The sequence below is a fragment of the Schistocerca cancellata genome, chromosome 5 (genome assembly GCF_023864275.1).
Source record: "Schistocerca cancellata isolate TAMUIC-IGC-003103 chromosome 5, iqSchCanc2.1, whole genome shotgun sequence".
NCBI classification, from domain to species: domain Eukaryota; kingdom Metazoa; phylum Arthropoda; class Insecta; order Orthoptera; family Acrididae; genus Schistocerca; species Schistocerca cancellata.
The window spans coordinates 521,431,288-521,452,614 of record NC_064630.1 but is presented as its reverse complement, the minus strand read 5'-3'; the positions used below and the strand labels follow the sequence as shown (position 1 = coordinate 521,452,614).

The window sequence follows — 21,327 nt, the reverse complement described above, 5'->3', positions numbered from 1 at the left end:
TCTTTTAGTGCTCTGTCAAACTCGTCACGCAGTATCGTGTCTCCCATTTCATCTTCATCTACATCCACTTCCATTTCCATAATATTGTCCTCAAGTACATTGCACTTGTATAGACCCTCTATATACTCCTTCCACCTTTCTGCTTTCCCTTCTTTGCTTAGAACTGGGTTTCCATATCTGAGCTTGTGATGTTCATACAAGTGGTTCTCTTATCTCCAAAGGTCTCTTTAATTTTCCTGTAGGCTGTATCTATCTTACCCCTAGTGAGATAAGCCTCTACATCCTTACATTTGTCCTCTAGCCATCCCTGCTTAGCCATTTTGCACTTCCTGTCGACCTCATTTTTGAGACGTTTGTATTCCTTTTTGCCTGCTTCATTTACTGCACTTTTATATTTTCTCCTTTCATCAATTAAATTCAATATTTCTTCTGTTACCCAAGGATTTCTACTAGCCCTCGTCTTTTTACCTACTTGATCCTCTGCTGCCTTCACTACTTCATCCCCCAGAGCTACCCATTCGTCTTCTACTGTATTTCTTTCCCCCATTCCTGTCAATTGTTCCCTTATGCTAAGTGGAATCATTTTCAATTACTGCATGAATATATTCTTGCTGTTTGAACGCGGTGAGTTACGCTGCCCCACGGCACATACACTCAAGGAAGCTTCGGATTAACGTCCCGTCTACTTCGAGGTCATTTCAGACGGAACATATACACTCTTTCTAAGTGTAATACTTGCCTTACTGTGTTAAACCTTTAACATAAGATTGTACCTCTTAATGACATTATTATTATAGCGTCCTAATTTTTTTTAATCCGGTCAATAGCTACATGAAAATTTGAGAATCAGATCTTTGTTGTCCCCGGAAGCAGTCAGATAGAAAACCTAGGTATGAACCAGCTTAGCCGTTTAATAATATTTTTCTGTATGTAATATGTTTCTGTAATTCTTGAAGTCAAAAGGAAGAAAATTATGTGGTCGTCTGTCGCTTATACAAAGACTCCAGCTTTGATATCACTATGCTATATTATATTTGTATGTTGGAGCAGTAAACGCCATCAGGTCTGCTAGTCTAACAGCTTTCAGGTTGAGCCTGATACCGGTCTGTACAGACTTTGAAGGAGGAAAGGCTGTTAGTGTCAGGTTAAGTGGTAAACCTGTAACAACAGTTTCAATTCTAGCTGGAGTACCTAGCTCTCCTGCGTTGACGTCATTCCCATTAGGAAACATCATATTCCGAGATTACATTGTCCCCTCTTTTATTCCAAAAAATTCTCATTTTTGTTCATTGCGTATTTGTTAGCATGAAACATGCAAAGTTTCCCAGTGGTTCGGAGTCCACTTTATACTGTAAGTCCCTCTATAACAGTCTGGGTAAGTCCGTTTAAAGGTTGGAGGAAGGCAAAGGCATACCACCTCGAACAGGGCCATGCCTACTTCAGCACTCTGGTGTCCAATCCAAAATTCAGGTCGAAGAAGGTTTCAAATTACTCAAGGAAGAATGAGATAAGCGCTCGGCGCCGAGCGCCGCGATCTCGGGGTTTGAATGTTACCTATTCATAGTGGTCTGTATTATAAAAATTAAGAACCAGTAGCATTCCTGCAGCGTCTGTAAGAGAATTGGAATACTTTCTTGGGCAGAAATAGAACAAAAATTCATATAGCACTATTCGGGATTTATATAAGCTTTTAGGATGCTTCGGCCATCAGTATTTGGTTACACCCTATTTCCCTAGTTCTATAACTACAGTCATAAATATTACTTAATGATAAGTGAGTATATACTAACGGATAGGCTAAACCACTCTCCTGACAAAGGTTCTTTTTTTGCGGCAGCCGCAACTGTATAAGTCCATTTTGTAAAATAAAAAACCACACAGCAATTGCTTACTCCACTATCTTTTATTGTGTAGAAGACCGGTTCCGCAACACTTAAAGTTCCATTATGTGGTGTAAACTGTAATGGTGAAAATATTGTGTTATACAAGAATGGGAGGGGATCCTAAAATATGACGTATCAGGTAACGAGCTATACTGCTAAACTTTCTAAATTAAAAGAGAGAACAGGACGTTACTTAAAAATGAAATTACTTAATTATCGGAAGTCATCCTCACGCCAGTGTTGTCATGGTTCCATGTCAAAAGGATAAAAGGGACCTAAAAATCAGAAAAAACAGACATCACGACCGGACACGAAAAGCCACCAGAATCTTGAAACACGTAAAATGCAATAAAACTTGGGGAGGGGAGGGGGGAGAGAAATCGTATATTGTCTGAAATTACTCACATAAATTTCGTTAAAACCGTTCTCCTGTGCTACGCGACAGGGAACACGAACAGGAAAACTATGTAATAGTAAATACTAGCCTTGGTACACAGGCCGCACATGACCCATAGCATAGGCACGGTATGAAACATACATCTGATTGATGACCTGTTTGAACTGGAATAGTGGAAAGTAACAGCAGAGAGCAGATGGAATCATCACAAAATCAGGAGGAAAAGAGGACCTGTACATTTAAAAGAACGGTGAAAAATATTACGTAATATAGACACTTCAATTTGTTTGGATAATGTCATAATTACCTAAAATATTTTTATGATACAGGTCAGAGTTTTCATTAATCTTATCGAGAGGATGGGAATGAAGACTTCTTAACATTTAAATTTCTTACAGGACATTGAGTGTCCGACCTTACCCTGCTGTGTGTAAGATAGTTAAGTTATCGCTAACCTGCTGCAGTTCATGCGGGTTGTCGCTCAAATGCGTTGTCACAGCTGACCTGGAAATGGCCAGCTCTTTATGTTCTTTAAATGTCGTATAAAAATTGCTGCCTGTTAAGTGATTTTATTTGCAAATAACGTCCTGTTCTCACTTTTCATTTATTCTGGTTAGAAATTTTGCCACATAGCTCCTAATCTGATATTTCAGACTCGAGGATCCCCTCCCATTCTTGCGTAGGACAATATTTTCATCATTACGGTTTACACCAAATAATGTAACTTTAAGTGTTCTGAAACTGGTCATGTACGCAATAAAATATTGCGGATTAATCCACTGCTGTGCGTTTCTTCATTTTACAAAGTGTACTTGCCTCACAAATGTCAAAAGAAAATAAGTTGCCGCGTGAGCAGAGTGACGGAGTGCAAAATATGGAACTGTCACTGTCCACATGAACAAGAGCGTATTCATTAATTTCGTCTCCCACAACAACAATAAACATTCTGTGAGTTGTTAGCAGTTCTTCCTTAGGCTACTGGAACGTGCTAACGGACAGCAACGCTCCGAATAAATCTGTCCATGTCAAATTTTCCATTGAAATATTATAGGAATTTTCATGCAAATATCAGACAACCAAATTCGTTTTTGGCGTTTGTTCTACACCGATTCGTCTGCGGTCTTCAGCGGGGCGAGGCACACTGAGGTGACAAAAAGTCATGGGATAGTAGTCATGGCGGTAGTATCGCGTAAAGGGGCAGTGCCCTGGCGGAGCTGTCGTTCTATGAGAAGGCGGTACAATCACGCAATCGGCTCGTCCGTGGCCTGGACCACCAACCACACCTCAGGCCAACAACACGTTGGCTCGACCTGCTGCTAGAGTAATTTTCTCCCAGCAGACACAGAATATCATCACCACATCATCCAAGAACAGTTCGTGTAGGTAAGGATCTTCTTTTCTTCCTCACAGGAACAACAGAAACAGCATTTCCGTGCTAACACTGCCCAACACGCGGAGCAAGGAAAGCTCGTCAATGGAGCGTCAACGTCAGGAGCTGTGATTTGGACTCAGATGATTCATGTGCAAAGGTTTCCGACGTGATTATGGCCGCACGACGGGAATTAACAGACTTTGAACGCGGGATGGTAGTTGGAGCTAGACGAATGGAACATTCCATTTCGGGAATCGTTAGGGAATTCAATATCCCGAGATCCATAATGTCAAGCGTGTGTCAAATTTCAGGCATTACCTCTCACTATGGACAACGCAGTGACTGACGACTTTCACTTAACGACCGAGAGCAGCAGCATTTGCAGTGTTAACAGACAAGCAACACTGAGTGAAATAACCACAGGGATCAATGTAGGCCATACGACGGACATATTCTTTTGGAGAGCGTGGCGAAATTTGGCGTGTGATGGGCTATGGCAACGACCGATGGGCGTGCCTTTGCTAACACCAAGACATCACCTGATTAGCCTGTCCTGAACTCGTTACCATATCGGTTGGACCCATGACGACTGGAAAACAGTGGCCTGGTCAGATGAGTCCCGATTTCAGTTGGTAGGAGCTGTTGGTGAGGTTAGAGTGGCGCAGACCCTACGAAGCCATGGACCCAATTTGTCAACAAGGCACTTTGAAAGCTGGTGGTGGCTCCGTAATCGTACTGGCTGTGTTTGCATCTAATGAACTGGATCCAACTGAAGTGATCATTAACTAGAAATAGCCATTCGTGGGCTTCATGTTCCCCAACAACAATGGAAATTTTGTGGACAACAATTCGCCATGTCACCGGGCCACAATTGTTCGCGATTGATTTGATGAAAATTCGAGCGAATGGTTTGGTCACTCGGATCGCCCGACACTAATCCATTCGAATATTTATGAGATATAATCGAGAGGTCAGTTCGTGCACAAAATCCAGCAACGGCAACACTTCCGCAATTATGGACGGCTATAGAGGCAATATTTCTGCAGAGTACTTCAACTGACATGCTGAATCCATTCCACGTCACGCTGTTTAACTCCGCCGCGCGAAAGGAAGTCCGACACGATTTTAGAGGGTATCCCATGACTTTTGTCATCTCAGTGTATATTATGCATAATCACGGATTTAGTTTTAATGTAGGATTAGGTAATTTTATTGTTCAGTGGATGGTGTATTTCCGTTGTGTCTGCTGAATTAGTCTATAACGATGGATATTAACTTACTATAAATAATGAGGACTGGTCCAGGCTCTAGGCAAAGAATTGTTTGCACGGTAAAATATGAGACGATGATGCTGGATCATGTTGGAGAAAATTCATCAATAAGCACATATCAACCTCGAAGAACACAGCGTGGAACTGCACTGACGTCTCTACCAAAAAGCCGTAAGCATGCAATGGTGCTACATGTTTCGCATCCCTGTGTCAGTGCAGAGTGGCGGTCGTCATTCTGAACAGCTGAGGTGACTTCACGTTGTTGGTCTGGGGAATCGGAGCTGTAAGACTCTTGTAAAATGTCATCGATTCTTTGTTAGAATGGTTATACTGCATTACAGAAAACACACTAGAAGAGAAAAAATAAAGTTTTGGGAACTATACCTCGCATGGTGCGGCGAGGCATCAAACTTAATAGTGTATATGAGTGGCGGCCACGGAACACTGAACAGCTTGTATACGGCTTGGTTTCGTATTTCATATTTCTCAACAACATAGATCACAACCAAACAAATTTTCAGTATTATTTAATTATTTTTGGCGCGTTGAAGACATAACAAAATTTATATTTAGCATCAAATGCCAGCATAAGGGCATACGCAATTCCTCAGTTTTCACGTTACCACACAATCTTGACTTAGTTTCACAACAGAAAAAAAGCCTTTCACGTACATATGGTGTTCGAAACATTGTATCACGTTTGCAACCTCATTATAGGGACGTGGAAACTTTTCGAGACGAAAAGAACATACAACTCCTGGACAGTTTTAACGTAAACGAATTTGTCTTGTAAACGGGATTTTCAGTAGAGGTCGATCAGTCCCGTCTGCACATGCACAGGGGTGCTTAAAAAAAAAGGATGAATTGTTGGCAGCACCCTCAAAACATTTTGGAAACTATTCTTGTAATTATTTCAACTCCAAAATGAATTCTTAAAAATTGTCGTTTCTTTAACGCCATTGAGCTCATGGAAACGGATGTTGTTTTGTCAGAATTTGTGCCTTCCACACCGCGATTTTCTTTTTAAGTGCATCCGCATACAGTCATAATTAGTTGTTTCTCACCTTGCAACGGCCTGCGTAGACAGTGTTCAGTCAAGTGCACTTACAATGCTAGATCTACGATCCGTTCCTGATGTTCTAATTTTCGTGTCTACTATCTTTTCTCCTTCAGAAATTCAATTACAGCAAGTCTTCAATCGAAAAATTGTCCCAAGTATGACCTTTGATTTAAACGAAGTAGTTTAAGGTAATACATAACGTCTCCATACTCTTCGTACAATAATTCCCTTTGAAACTGTTGCAACTGTCGGTCTAATGATGCGACTAACTTCTGAAAATGTATTATTCGTACCACAAATGCTCCAAGCCTTCAAATTTAGCACATAGAGCTTCTTGATGTACAAAACAATGAATCTCATACAACCCGGCCGCTGTGGACAAGCGGTTCTAGGCGCTTCAGTCCGGCACCACGCTGCTGCTACGGTCGCAGGTTCGAATCCTGCCTCGGAAATGGATGTGTGTCAGGTCCTCAGATTAGTTAGGTTTAAGTAGTTCTAAGTCTAGGGGATTGATGACCTCAGATTTTAAGTACCATAGTGCTTAGACCCATTTTTGGTGGTGGTGGTGGTGGTGGTGGTGGTGGTTAGTGTTTAACGTCCCGTCGACAACGAGGTCATTAGAGACGGAGCGCAAGCTCGGGTTAGGGAAGAATTGGGAAGGAAATCGGCCGTGCCCTTTCAAAGGAACCATCCCGGCATTTGCCTGAAGCGATTTAGGGAAATCACGGAAAACCTAAATCAGGATGGCCGGAGACGGGATTGAACCGTCGTCCTCCCGAATGCGAGTCCAGCGTGCTAACCACTGCGCCTCCTCGCTCGGTGCCATTTTTGCATCCCATGTAAATCATCTTCGATAGTTGTAATTTTTTGTTCTTTCATTGTCAAGTAAACCTTTAAATTGTTTCTGCTTGGTGTTGTAATGCCGTTCCATGGCAAATCTGCGACACCTGTTGCTTATTAGACTGCGCAATAGATATTACGAATTCTCGTCTTTCCTTACTGCGATTTCCATCCATTTTTAAAGTTTTACGGCAGTGGAGCGCTAGTGTGCCTCGTTTTGTGCAAACAGCCACTGGACCCGTGAACTTCCTTTCAACAATGAGCAAATAGCAAAGGTTAAACAGCACAGACAGCACGATTCTATCGAAATAAAGAAAGTTATGTTGACAGGAAAATGACGCACCAAATGTCAGGAGAAACGGTGCAACGTCGCATGCTAAATGATATGTCGCGGCGTACGCAGTTCCGAGAAGGACCGAGCAAAGCCCACACGTACCGAAGAGTGCTGTGACATGCAGAACCTTGCTATGCATGCATGAAGCAACTTGTACATGTGAGCAGTTTTGCATGCCGTGGCTGACACTGCTGTAGATGGAGGAGGAGAGGAATGATATTACTGTTTCCAGAACGAAATTTTTACTCTGCTGCCGAGGGTGCGCTGATTAAACTGTGTGCTGGACCGAGAATCGAACTCAGGACTTTCGCAGTCAAGTGCTCTACCGGCTGAGACACTCAAGCACGATTCACGAGCCGTTCTCGCGGCTTTACTTCCGCTTGTAGGAGGGTAGGAGATGATGTACTGGCAGAAGTGCAGCTGTGATGGCGGGTAGCGAGTTGTGCTTGGTTAGTCCTCAGAACCTCGGACCAGCACGCAGTTTTAATCCGCCAGGATGTTTGATATTACTATTTCCTGTCGTATTGTCAAACCAGTACCTTACCGATGAAACAATAGCTCCCACACATGGTAAGTGATATGAATAATCAATGCTTGAGGGAATACCATCTGTCGGAAGGGGATGCGCAGTACTTATAACCATCGTCTGTGGGCGTTTACCTAATTATTTGAATAATGGGACATATGAAGCCTCACTGGGAACTCGGACCCAAGTAACTCGAACCTAATGGTACGAATTCGTCGTTTTCTAACTTCTCTGTAATTAGTAAAAGTAACGTTAATCTTATTTGTCAACATAACCTTGCAAATCGGTTTTGATGTATAACACATAGGCTATTGATTTATGGTGTATGGTGGTATCTTCAAACCCATTTGTTCATTTTTCTGAGTGAAACAGTAAATGCAAAAATACCGTAATTCAAACTTTGATTGGCGAGGTAAACGATACCGATATAACTCGCTGTGGAGACTCGTAATAACGTTGCTTCCTGAGATGAGTTCTGTCTTCTATGCTGGCGTGGATAAGAATAGTCACAGAGATATTGTTTAAGACTGTGTAAGTTTTTCCAATTCTTATTTATTTCCAAACCATCATGCTATTAAGGTAATGGGCAAAATTACTCGCATACAATTCTAACACAAATTTACTTACATACGCTGCCGGGAAAATGAGCATACAGCCGTTGAACACCCCGAGAGCCAGTTGCAGCAGTGCGATGGGATTCATCACCATTTCTAGGTGTTTAATGAACCTGAAAAGTGAAGAAATAATGTAAGTGACAAAATAATAATGATGTGAAATGTAAATCCGTAGTCTATGCGTTATTTGCATCAAAGGATTATTCCATTCGCATTTTTGTAGATCCTTAATTTTACAGGGTGTTCGGAAATTCCCGTTACAAACTTGTAGGACTTGTAGAGGGGAATGAGACATAATATTCTGAATAGGAACTCATTTCCAGAAAGGTAACGTTTCCGTGCTACAGCCGTTTGAAAACATGTTTACTAGCTGGGTAGGTAACAGGGTAGCTGTGGTGAGCGATGGTTACGTGGGATCGACTGATGACATTTGACGTCCGTCCTACTTCTCTGTCCTGCTTCGAGCCTTATTCACATGTCTTTGAACATGACTGAGTTCACATTTGCAGAATAAACCGACATGATACTTCAGAACGGTGAAGCTCACGGTAATGGAACTTTTGCTCGTCGCCTTTATCAAGACCGTTATCCACGAAGTCCGACTCCATCGCATACCCCTTTCGCCACAATTAAGCAACGGCTTCGAGAAAGAGTATCTTCAAGGTCAGCAGGTGTGACTACAGTGCTCTAAGGAGACGCCGCACACCCGAACTGGAAGGAGCCGTACTGCATCACGTTGAAGAGAACCCGCCAACTCGCCAACTAGTACACGAGCAGTTTCTTTGGCTATTAACGAGTGGAACCTCAAAACAAGTGATGTACTCGGTCACGCCTAACCAATTACTTGTAAAAGTGGTCGCGTTACCAACATGTTTTCAAATGGTTGTAGCACGGAAATGGTAAGTTTCCGGACATGAGTTCCAATTCAAAGTATTATCTACTCACTGCCCTCTACAAATCCTAGAAGTTTGTAACAGGAGTTTCCGAACACACTGTAAAATTGCCTTGAGATTTTATGACACAGACGTGTAAATTAAATACATCTGTTAATTAGCATCGCTGTCTAGTGGTATATCGGTCAGGTATTAAATGATTCTCTTCGCCAGCTGCGCGACTGCTACGGTCGCAGGTTCGAATCCTGCCTCGGGCATGAATGTGTGTGATGTCCCTAGGTTAGTTAGGTTTAAGTAGTTCTAAGTTCTAGGGGACTGATGACCTCAGATGTTAAGTCCCATAGTGCTCAGAGCCATTTGAACCATTTTCTTCGCCAGCTGAAATTACAGAGGCTTTTAGAGCAGGAAATTATATTATGATCAAAATTGTTGTGGCCACCATTCTCAAAAAAATATGCTTTCTTCCTTTCTTTCTTCGATCCGGACATGCCTCTGTACCGCTGGATTGGTCATGGCCATGGTCATGGCCTGCATTTTCGCAGTGTATTTTCATAAGTTATATTTTATTTTGATATCTGATTATATACCTCTTTAACTTGGTTGAGACTAGCGTCACTTTACTAAAGCTTGTTGGCTGTATCTTGTAATGTTTGTACTTTCACATATTTTGTGATAACTAATTTAAGTTTAAGATTAAATTATTGGTATCTGTTTGCTTGAGCTGCTTGTTCATTCTAACACAAATTCCATCTGATCAGGGCCTTTTCGGCTCGAGCATCAACGTCAGACCTTTCACATCGAAATTTCTGTTGCTTAATTGTTATAAAATGAAAACATGATGTTCAAGGCTACATCGCAGTTGCCACAGTCAAAATCACGCATTTGTCTGTGTTACTTAAGTCAGCAATTTAACTCGCTATCCGAACACAGTGCAGGCCAAATATTTGTTTCCATCCCCGATAAGTTTCATACATCTCATAAACGTGGCTTCCATGTGATCGAGCTTCCAAGCTTGCTAAGGGTGCTCGAAGCGTTCTAGCTGATCTTCTTGCGTCGTATATCTTCGAAGATTCAATCGGAAACAGTAAGATATCTTTCTCCATCAGCTGAATAACTGCGAGGCGAAGAATCTCACTGCTAGCATTTCAGATGTTGCCTAGCTTCTAGTAAGAGTTAGAAAAGTGAGTAAGCGCCAGTGCTGGAAACTGTTGAACATTTATCTGACCTCAGTTGGAAGTGATAAAAAAACTATAGGTTGACCCTTAATGTGCAGAAACAATAAGAACAAGAGTCTGCAGGTATGAAAACGAATGGTAGCGTACGCACCTGCCTCCGCATGTCCGCATACATACACACACACACACACACACACACATACTGAGAAAAAAAAGAATGCCGCACCACGAATGAGTTGTCCGAACGGGACGAAAATCGCTAGATGTGATGTACATGTACAGAGAAACAAATGATATCAGTTTCAGAAAAATTGGATGATTCATTAAAGAGAAAGAGCTTCAACAGTTGACCAAGTCAGTAACCCGTAGGTCCACATTTGTATCTTATGCAAAAGGGATACCGTGCCAAATTCTGTCCAATTGGAGCGTTAGATCGTCAAAATCCCGAGATGTTTGGAGGGCATTGGCCATAATTCTCCTAACGTTCTCAACTGATGAGAGATCTGACGACCTTGTTGGCCAAGGTAGGGTTTGGAAAGCACTTCGCCCCATCAAGAACGACGTGTTTTGTTAGATCCAGACAAAACCTGATTCAGTACCTGATTCATTGTTCTGCGATCGCTGATTTTTCAGCGTGGCCCTCAAATAGTGAAAGTTTACCCGTACATAAATGAACAGTGGATAACGTGGAAGCTCAGGCGAGACTTCGCGGACAATGTTGTTGTTTATAGGAAAGTTGCAACGGCAAAACACCGTAGTGAAACGCAGAAAGATTTCCGAAAGATCGATGATTGGTGCAGAAACTCTCAGTTGACTTGGAACGTATATAAATATAAAGCAATGAACATAAACAGGCAAGGACAGTCGCACTGTTCGACAATGCTGTTGGCCTATTGGCGGTCAATAAACCTGATTCAGATAAAATCTGATATAGCTAAAGTGACACATCACAATTTGTACCAGAGCCAGAGCTGCTCAAGCTTAGGGTGACTGTTCATGAGAAATAGGAAATCCAGTTTCACATTAAGTTACACATTCAGATTCAGTTGCACATCAAAACGGTCGTTGCCGTAATTTCTTCTCCATACATTTGTTGGTACGTCACGCCTGTTCACTTCGGAGTCTGTGGACACACCTCCTTAGCTTGGAGAAAACGGAAACATTGGCCGGTCCTTCCAAAGTGTGTGGCGTCTGAGATCTTCAGATTTTAACCCGTGTGACTTCTGGCTGTGGGGATATATGGAGGACAGGTTTTATCAACAAGACGCAAATATACGTTGGAGGTTGTAGATAAGCATAGCGAGGGAGGTATCCAACATCACATTTGAGATGTTTCGGGCGGCAGTACAGCAAACTCTAATGCGATTCCAGGCTGTTGTGGATGCAGATTTTCATCACATTGAGCAACTTTTGTAACCTGTAACGTAAACATGGTATCAGTTAACAAACGTAACCTTCTCATGTGGAAATTATAATGTGTTTGTTTCATTGTTTTATTCGTTATTTCTCTTCCGCATGTCCTCACACATGTTTCTACAAAGTTTCATTGTCCTACGATCACTTGTTTTTCATGGAGGCTCTATCAAATAGCGAAAGTTTAATTTATAACCATCCCATATATAAATGAACAGTAGATAACGTGGAACCACGGGTGACACTGTTCCCGGACAATATTCTTCTTTATAGGAAGACTGCAACGCCAAAACACTGTAGTGAAACGCAAGAAGATTTCCAAAATATCGATTATTGGTGCGGGAACTGGCAGTTGACCCGGAACGTAAATAAACACACTGCAATGCATAGGAACAGACGAGGAGGGTCCCATTGTTCGACAACTGTTGGGCTATTGACGATCAATTACTGGAAAGAATAACAACCGTAAAACACCTAGGAGCAACCATTAGTAGCGACGTAAAATGGAATGACTGCGTAAAAACAAGTTGTGGGGAAAGCATATGGCACGCTGATCTTCATTGGGAGAGACGTAAGGCTATGTAGCTCCAAATGGCTTAGGTAACAATTGTTCGACCGATTTTTCATTACTGCTCGTCAGTCTGGGAATGTTACCAAATTGGATTAATATAAGAGATAGAGAAGATCTAACGAAGAGCGGTGCATTTCGTCACTGTTTGGTTGGTAAGTGCCAGAGTTTTTCGAAGCTGTTCAACGAACTTCAGTGGAAGACGCTAGAAGACAGGCAGTGTGCACTACAGAGAGGTTTTCAGATTAAATTTCCAGGGTGTATGTTTCAAGAAGAATCAGATGACGTATTACATCCCCACAAACGTCTCGCGAAATAATCACCAAGACAAAATCAAATAATCTAGCGCTCATACGGAGTTGTTCTTCGCAAATGGAACAAGGAAGGAAGCAAATGATTGTGGTATCTGGAATCACATCTGCAACACATCATAAGATGGCCTACGGGTATGAGATGTAGGTATAGAATTTCTCTGGTCGTTGGTTAGCAGAGAACTGTTTGCGCTCTTGTGCTGAAGCGGTGGTGGTCCCGTGGTGGGAGAATCTCTGCATGTAAGACTCAAGCCGGCCGCGGTGGTCTTGCGGTTCTAGGCGCTACAGTCCAGAACCGCGGGACTGCTACGCTCGCAGGTTCGAATCCTGCCGGGGGCATGGATGTGTGTGATGTCCTTAGGTTAGTTAGGTTTAAGTATTTCTAAGTTCTAGGGGACTGATGACCTAAGATGTTAAGTCCCATAGTGCTCAGAGCCATTTGAACCATTTTTGTAAGACTCCAGGAACTGTGAAGGAATCATCAAGAGACAACGAGAAATTGGATCAGTCCAGCAGGCTTGCTTAGATAGCCTAGGCGACTCCTCATGAAAGGCAGCAAATTAGTCTAGTCCCAGTCCTAGAGCAAATTTTCTTGTGGTACTTTCAAGCAAATGTTTTTAATTATATGTTCTAGTTTTATACATACCTTGTGATATCCTGGTGAGTCTGGATACAGAGACATAAATCCTTGTAGGTGTCATCAATCATCGAATCATTCTTCATTGCTACGTTTCGCGGATGCAAATCAGCGATTCGCGAGGCCACTAGTTTCAACTGAGCTCCGATGAGTATCATAACTGCTGTAAAGAAGCAGTCCAAATGCACGTTGATTAAACAAATGATTATCACAGAGCTGCCCTGTAAGGCGTAGGACAGTTCGTACAGTGGGAAGGTTGTCGTATTCGCCATGGGCAGCTGCTGGAAGGGCAGCCTCTTGTCGCCAGAGGAAGCGATCAGTGGTGCAACGGTCCACAGGCTGAGCAGGGACAGGTTGTACGCGTCCAGACCTTTGGAGATACGACTGGCGCGTTGCCGAGCTTTCCTGAAGATTGCCTCGCGCGACGGCTGGTCCCGCACGTACTCTGGCTGGCGCTCCACCAGCGCGTCCAACCAGCGCACCAGGAAACAGAAACTGCCCTCGTTACGGAGGAAGATCGCCACCTTGAGCACGCCGACGATTATCACCGACACGTTGGACAGCGCCAGTGTGTAGTCTTCCAGCTCCCCTCGCAGTGTGCAAAGGTTGATGCCGGCTTCGGCAATGTGACCCATGCACAGTGTGACTATGGTGGCAATAAAGATGCGAAATAGTTGCAAGCCTTGCAGTGGCCACAGACCAGATATATTCAGAAAACGCACGTTGTATTTGAGAACGGAGCTAGCAGTGTACTGCCATGTCAGCGGCTGTGATCTCTGTGGATCCCAGTCCATGACGAACAACGACCAAAATCAGAGACTGCTGCGCTCCCAAGCCCCTTCCTTGCCTCCACCGTTCTCTGCCCGGCACGAGCACCACTGACGTGAATAGGAGGACACTTTTCCAACATCGGCTCCGTCTCCCACACGATCGCTGCTCTTATAAACGAAGAGTGCGAGATCAATACAGAAGACGCCCAATATTTTCATTACAAAATTTTCTGACATTCAAATAGGTTTCACCGCTAGTTAAAGAGAATTCCTAATCCGTGTAGCGGAATCTCTTAATTAAATGGGCATGACGCTGATTTACGTCACACCTCCGTACATAACTTATACCAACGGCTGTAAGGAATGTATTGCGTAGCCTATCACTAAAATCCGACAAGCGTAGTCAAGTACCCCTACAAATAAGTAATACATTCCGGTTTGGAGTGCCCCAGCTTGCATCATTACAAATATTATTCAAAGGGAATATTCCTCACTCAGCACAAATTCTGTTTCTCGTCGTCTAAACGAGAAAATTTATGGACGAATAATTAACCAGACTCGATTAAAACTACGAGTAATTGCAAGTCAGCTGTAAACACAGCTTGCGTACCCCGAACGGAATCAGATTTCTAAGCTAATTAATAAATCACTTAGTGCTTCTGTTTTCTAATTTATGCTGGAGGTGGACCGTTCCTCAGTGTCGGTAAACTGAACGTATATTGTACTAGAGGTTCCCCTTTCCCGTTCAGCAGAGTAATTTACTCGTAGGACCGAATGTAGCACAGTAGACGGGAGGCGGAAGAGGCAGAAACATGTATATATAATTTCAGAAACGGGTTTCCTTCCATGGTTAAAACGTGGACTACTGCCTACACTCTGACCTACTGACAGTGCAGTTTTGCTCTCAGCATACCTTGTTGTACTGACGTCTCCGCTGTTGGAGCTATTGTGCCAAGGAAGTTTCTGCTGAGGTTTGCCTTCGTTGCAAGAAACGTTAATCTGGACATACAGATTACTAACAGCTGTCTGTAATTGACAGCAGTTACTGAAGAGGAATGCAGATGGACGTATCTAGCAATAAGTCAGTGTATTTATTATTGTGTCTTTCTAATTATAAGACGTAAGTATACAGAAATCTTCCTCCTCTTTTTTCCTAAAGGTTGTGTATTATATAAGAGTTATGTATAGGCATATTAAGAAATCTTATAGTATGTTGTTATATTTTCCAAACAACAAAAAGTCAGTCATAATTCACCCCTCTCTTTAATCATTTACATCTGGAAGTGGTACCCTGAATCGTCAACGTTCTTCGTCGCCGCTCGAATTCTTTTTAAGCTAATCAAGACTGTGGCAGTTTATTCGTCACAGACACAACACCGACGATCTTCAAAGAATTACATCTTGAAACATACAAAGAGACCTCTGTCTTGCAGACTCTTATCTACTTCGCTTGTTGTAAGAAAGGTGGTTCGAAGACTTTGTTGATATCAGAGGATCATGCAGTCTCAAACACTTTTCATTAAAAAAACTCATCCACTTTCACTATGATTGTTGAGTGAAACGTTGAGCGTAAATACTACGATGCAAAAAATTCTTCAATTTAAAACTGTAATGTTCAGGTTAGTTCTAGACATGCTGAAACTTGGAAATGTCGCGATAAGACCTACGGATGCTATTCGAAAATTGTTCAGAAATACGGAATACAGATTTTTTGACTATAAGCAGAAGAGAGCACTCCAAGCTATAGCTCAGTTATATCTTAACGGAATTTTCTGAACGGAAACAAAATATTATGGCAATGAATTTCAGTGAACTGCTAAAAACGGGTTCTCACGGTCCCAGTGCCCTATATTCATTGCCTTTGTGTGCAGGGCGGGAATCAAATGATGTTTTCTTGACTAGATCCTGGAGATGGTTCGATGTTGTTTTTCTCTGAAATTGCGATGAAACATCTTATTGTATTATCTAAATTGAAGATGGAGGGGGAGAAAAGAAAGGAAAGGCAAGGAACTAATGATGTCAGCTGCATCACGACTTCATGCGAAATCAGCATCGACGAGTGAAAATGTGTGCTGGACCGGGGCTCGAAAACAGGATCTCCTGCTTCCTGGGCAGCTGCGTGAACCACCGCCCCATGCGTACACAGTGTTTACCGCAAATGCGGGAACAATCTCGGCACACTCCCCAGCTGCCCCACACTCCCGTCTAGCGTCACCTATTTGCAGTTCCCGTCCACGCCCTTCATACTTGCTAGTTTTAGAGTCCTACTGGAGGTCGAAAATAAATGTGCATCTGCGATGAAGGTTACGGATTCACTGTCCATCGAGGCGAATCGATAATAATGTCGTGTGGCTAGGGCCTCCCGTCGGGTAGACCGTCCGCCGAGTGCAAGTCTTTCGAGTTGACGCCACTTCGGCGACCTGCGCGTCGGTGGGGATGAAATGATGATGATTAGGACAACACAACACCTATTCCCTGAACGGAGAAAATCTCCGACCCAGCCGGGAATCGAACCCGGGCGCTTAGGGTCGACAGTCTGTCGCGCTGATCACTCAGCTACCGGGGGCGGACGGCGAATCGATTATATGAATGCATACTGTTTGCTCTTTCGAACATCTCTGAAAGAACAGACACCATGCATTCATATTGTCTTTGTGTATGTAATTCGAAGTTGACAGTTGAAACGAGTGTCTGTGAAATGTAGAGGAGACGAATACGAAAGCAAAGGAAGGGAAGGGAAGGGAAGGGAAGGGAAGGGAAGGGAAGGGAAGGGAAAAATGCAACCCATAACAGCCGTATAGCCACTGCTGTCAAATAAGACACCGAGCTAAATTTCCCAAATCAAAATAGAGAAATCATAGACAGCAGTTTTACATAAAGTAACCCTATGAGACAGCGACTACAAAGAAAATCCCGCCGACAACGATATAGCTAAAAACGGAACATAAGTTCGGAAAGGACAAAACATATAGTACGCTGCTTCAGAGACAGATTTGCTGTGGTGTGATACTAAAAATGGAAGTCCAACGAAGCAGAAATAGCCACGGTAGTGAGACAATAACCGAACACTAAAGTTCGCAATATACTTTGGCATATTTTTCCATTAGAATTATTTTCAACGTGTTTTATTATCTTTCACTTTAATCTTAAGACAAAGTAGACTACTCGTGCTAAGTTCTACTACGTAACCAGCTAATCATTCTCACTGGGCATTTTCAACGTCCTTTATGGTGAATGTTGAACATATTTGGCAAGTTTTGCATACAGGTAGTACGCCTTATGAATTTTGGGAAACGTATAATGCTGCTGTTCGTTATTGGGAAAAGCAATCGTGCAGTGCTTGTAATGTAATAGCTTCTTTGTGCTGATAATTTTTTCTGTAAAATATCTGTTCTCATTTAACAAATTTATTTTCCTTGGGACAATTTTTTCTTTGTTTCAGTAAGATGAAACGAACTAAGCAAATCGAAATCTCTTTTGTGAGAGACACTAGAAAAGTTATGAAGAAAACGTAAAATCATTGGAGAAAGTTGACACGGAAGTAACACTGCTCTGCGGCGTAGTTGGAGCAGTCGGGAGCTTGCGCGGGAGTGGATGCAGCAACTTACGGGAAGCGGGCGGCAGCAGTCTGGTGTGCTGTGGCTTGGGCCCTTTGTCACCCATGCATATCCTTGACAACTGCCGCCACTTTGTCGGCGTTGTACGCATCTCGCCGGAAGTGGCAGACGGGTACTCGAAAGGTATGAGTGTTTTTATGTGCCAGTCTTCCCCTAAAAATTTCGTTGGTATTTGCGATAAATTTGAAGGTCTTATCTACAACCAGCTTTTCTATTAGTACAGCTTGATGGTCACCCATTGCTGGTACTTGGTGTTACAGTTTCAAGAACTGACTTCCAAGTACACTTTTCGGTAAATTCTCGCATACGTTCAAAATTCTTTAAAAAGAACTATTGAATTTTGATACATGGGGGTGCCAACGTTTCAGGTTTCTAGAATAAAATAGATATGTTTTTATTAACACAGTTAAGGTTAAGAGTCCTATAAACGCAACAATGATTTCTAGAGATCGATTTCACTTATCAGCATTACGAAGTTCATTCAAACAGTACATCAGTGTCCTAGCTACATAAATCGCAGGACAGAACAATCACTTGCCTGAATTATAACTAATGCTTGATTACGTGTATTGTATTGAGATTTTTTTGACATGGACATTGTCTTTATATAATCTGCATTGGGGTTCGTCTACAAAGCTGTAAAAAGAGTCAATGTTGCTATCGTGTTGTTTTCAGCTTTCCTGGCCTGTACAGTGTCTGAAGTATTACCTAAGACTTCCAAAAGACACTAGTTTAACGACTAGACTGGGTGGGAATTACTACAAGAGCAAAATTGCAAATTATTGTGCATGTACGACCTCTAATACCTTCTATTACATTGTCACGTCTACTTGCTTCTTACTAACATCCGTTGAAGCAGAAATCATCTTATGTGTGCCATTAAAATGATTTCACTCAGTATGCAGTTTTAAGCATAATTTTACGTCTTTAGAGTTGTTGTATTGTACGGTACAATCACCATGAGTTAAACAGAAGCTTTGCGTTGTATTTTGCTACGATCCACTCGCTGCCTAATTAGACTGAAAACCATATTGTTTTCTAAATTACTGTTTTGGCAAGTTCTGAGCATTTTCTCCGTTCTATATCCAATTTTATTGTACTTGTAATTTACTCGTGTCCCATCTTTTTCTTAAGATCCGTTTTGGTAGAGTCGGATGTACATCTCGAATATGGTGTTTAACTCTAGCAATACCAAAGTGTTTTCCATAACACGTATTACCAAGAGAGGGAGGGGCTGGGTACTTTATGCTCACCACGAAAAAATTAAAGAAAAAACAAATTCTGTTAATTGTTTTTGATTTTTATTCACAGCATACTATTTAAAGATACATGGATATGTAAGAAAGATCTACAACTTCAAAATACGAATATAACATTAGTTGCAAAAAGTCACACTTGCTACCAAGACTTAAATGTTTGGACTGATTTTTAGTGAATAATTCAAAAGAACGACGATACATGCCATAAGAACTCATTAACGTATGTTCAACTTAAAATAATCTATAAATATCTGAGATTGCTTAAGTAAAGTACAGTTTGTTCCTTGGTTGCTGTAGTGATTTAGCATTTGTTCCGTATAGAGGATGGTCAGAAACTGACTGAAAACCTTGTAATGATATTGCAGGGTAGAATGTGCCGAGAAATAATTATTAAGAAAAAATCCGACACGTTGCACCGTTTCAGAGTTAGTTAGCATTGAAGTTAACCAATGAACTCGTTGAGGTCGCAAAATTTAAGCGGCCCGCCAGAGACGCTGTCCCCAAACGCGTTCTTCGTTTAGTTTCCTAAAATCGAACAAGAGAGCGATACAAAAACTGGACACGGGACGGCAGTAATCGTCGGCCCTGAGCAAAAGGCTAAGCAGTCTCCTATTCGGGCCGCTTGTATGTACGCGCGATAGCCTGATTGCCTAACCTCAATGCTGATTAACTCGAAAACGGCTCAACGGGGCAAATTTTTTTCTTAACAATTATTTTTCAGCATAGTCTCTCATTCAAACCCTTACAGGCTTTCCAGACTGTTTCTGACCACCATGTATATTGAGATACTTTTTCTGGTAGAGAAATATGATACACTGATGATTTTTATTTCGTTGTCACTATTCCACTGTTCTATTAATCTACCTCCTCCTTCACCCTCTTTTTTCCAGCGGTTCCTCCCCCACGTTCTCTGTCCACCTCATCATGCATTGCCTCTCTCTGGCCTCTTCCCCCCCCCCCCCCCCCTTGCCACTCTCTGTGTTATACCTTTTCTGTCGCCGGCCAGAGTGGCCGAGCGGTTCTAGGCGCTACAGTCTGGAACCGCGCGACCGCTACGGTCGCAGGTTCGAATCATGCGTCGGGCATGGATGTGTTTGATGTCCTTAGGTTAGTTAGGTTTAAGTAGTTCTAAGTTCTATGGGACTGATGACCTCAGCAGTTAAGTTCAATAGTGCTCAGAGCCATTTGAGCCAAGCCTTTTCTGTCCCTCTCTCTGTCAGTCTGCATTTCCATTCTATCCTCTCTGTCTACCTCCTCCTCCCTCGTCTCCTTGTCCATCTCTTTTTCCCACTGTCTGTCCATCTCCCCTCTCCCATCTCTCTGTCCATTGCCCTCTCCCTCTCTCTGTTCATCTCCTCCTCTCCCCGATCTGTGTCCATCTCCTTCTCCTTCTCTGTCTGCTGTCTATCCATCTCCTCCACCCCGTTCTCTCTCCACGTTGTCACCACCATACCAATAGGTGACTAGTCATTTATACCCCCACAGTATTTCTTTCCAGATCGTGACCGAAGGTGAACCAAATTTAACTGAAATATTAATTGACGTTTATTAAATTTGATTGAAATCGTTCCATGTCTTTAGGATGAGCTTTTTACCCTTGTATTAGCCCACCTATTCACATGTCAAATATATTTCACATATATTTAATACATATGACAAGTATATGTAGGCACATTTCACCTGGATCTCTAGCGAATTTCGCCGCACTGTTTCATTTTCACACAGCTCCATGTTTGTGATTTTTTATCACTTGAATTGTGTCGTACAATATTCTAATTTTGCTGGAACACCCGGTGGTATATGTACACACTCCCTGCGAAATATGTTGCGAATAGAGTTCGTAACAAAGAAATAATAAAGTTATACTTCATACATCGAGCGGCAGTTTTTCACGCATCTCGGTGTTTGACGTCTTATCTCATGACCTATGGGCCGTGCAATGATATAATTTTGCTGGTACATACAGTAATATACGTGAATACTATCTGTAAAACTTACCGCCAATACAGTTAGTAGTAAAGAAGTTATAAAATGAAACGTCATACCTCATGCGGTAGTTTTACTGCCTGAATATCGAAAACGTAGCAAGCGATATAGTTTTCTTTCCTTTCATCATTTTGTGGGAGTAGTTGTCGAGAGAAAATGTCGTAAACGTTTGGACTCACATTGTCCAATACTTGGTGAATAACTTACGAATACTCGCGCGTCGTGCATTACAATGCTTTTACAACCCCCGCCCTTTTGAGAGGCAGGTAGTTCTTATCCCAATAGCGATTCTTTCCATTTGTAAGTGATACGGGTACCAAGTTTGGTTGAAATCAGTCCAGTGATTTTGGAGGAAATGCGGAACACACATGAATAGATTCATAAACACGTACATCCATTTG

At 42.3% G+C, this 21,327-nt stretch overlaps 1 protein-coding gene across 1 annotated transcript; it reads right to left on the bottom strand.

Moving 5' to 3' along the window:
- Positions 1-1,018: 1,018 nt before the first annotated feature.
- LOC126188642 (uncharacterized) lies at positions 1,019-14,088 on the bottom strand. Its single transcript, XM_049930243.1, has 3 exons — positions 13,304-14,088; positions 8,280-8,410; positions 1,019-1,158 (listed from the first exon to the last, which is right to left on the bottom strand). The coding sequence occupies exons 1-3, from the start codon at positions 14,086-14,088 to the stop codon at positions 1,019-1,021; spliced, it is 1,056 nt and encodes a 351-aa protein (XP_049786200.1).
- Between the last annotated feature and the right edge of the window lie 7,239 nt (positions 14,089-21,327).

Coding starts and splice junctions, on each gene's coding strand:
- LOC126188642 (XM_049930243.1), bottom strand. CDS start 14,088: ATGGACTGGGATCCACAGAGATCACAGCCGCTGACATGGCAGTACACT. Junction 8,411..13,303: donor ACTCACCAGGATATCACAAG/GTATGTATAAAA, acceptor TTCACTTTTCAG/GTTCATTAAACACCTAGAAA. Junction 1,159..8,279: donor TGTGTTAGAATTGTATGCGA/GTAATTTTGCCC, acceptor CTGTTGTTACAG/GTTTACCACTTAACCTGACA.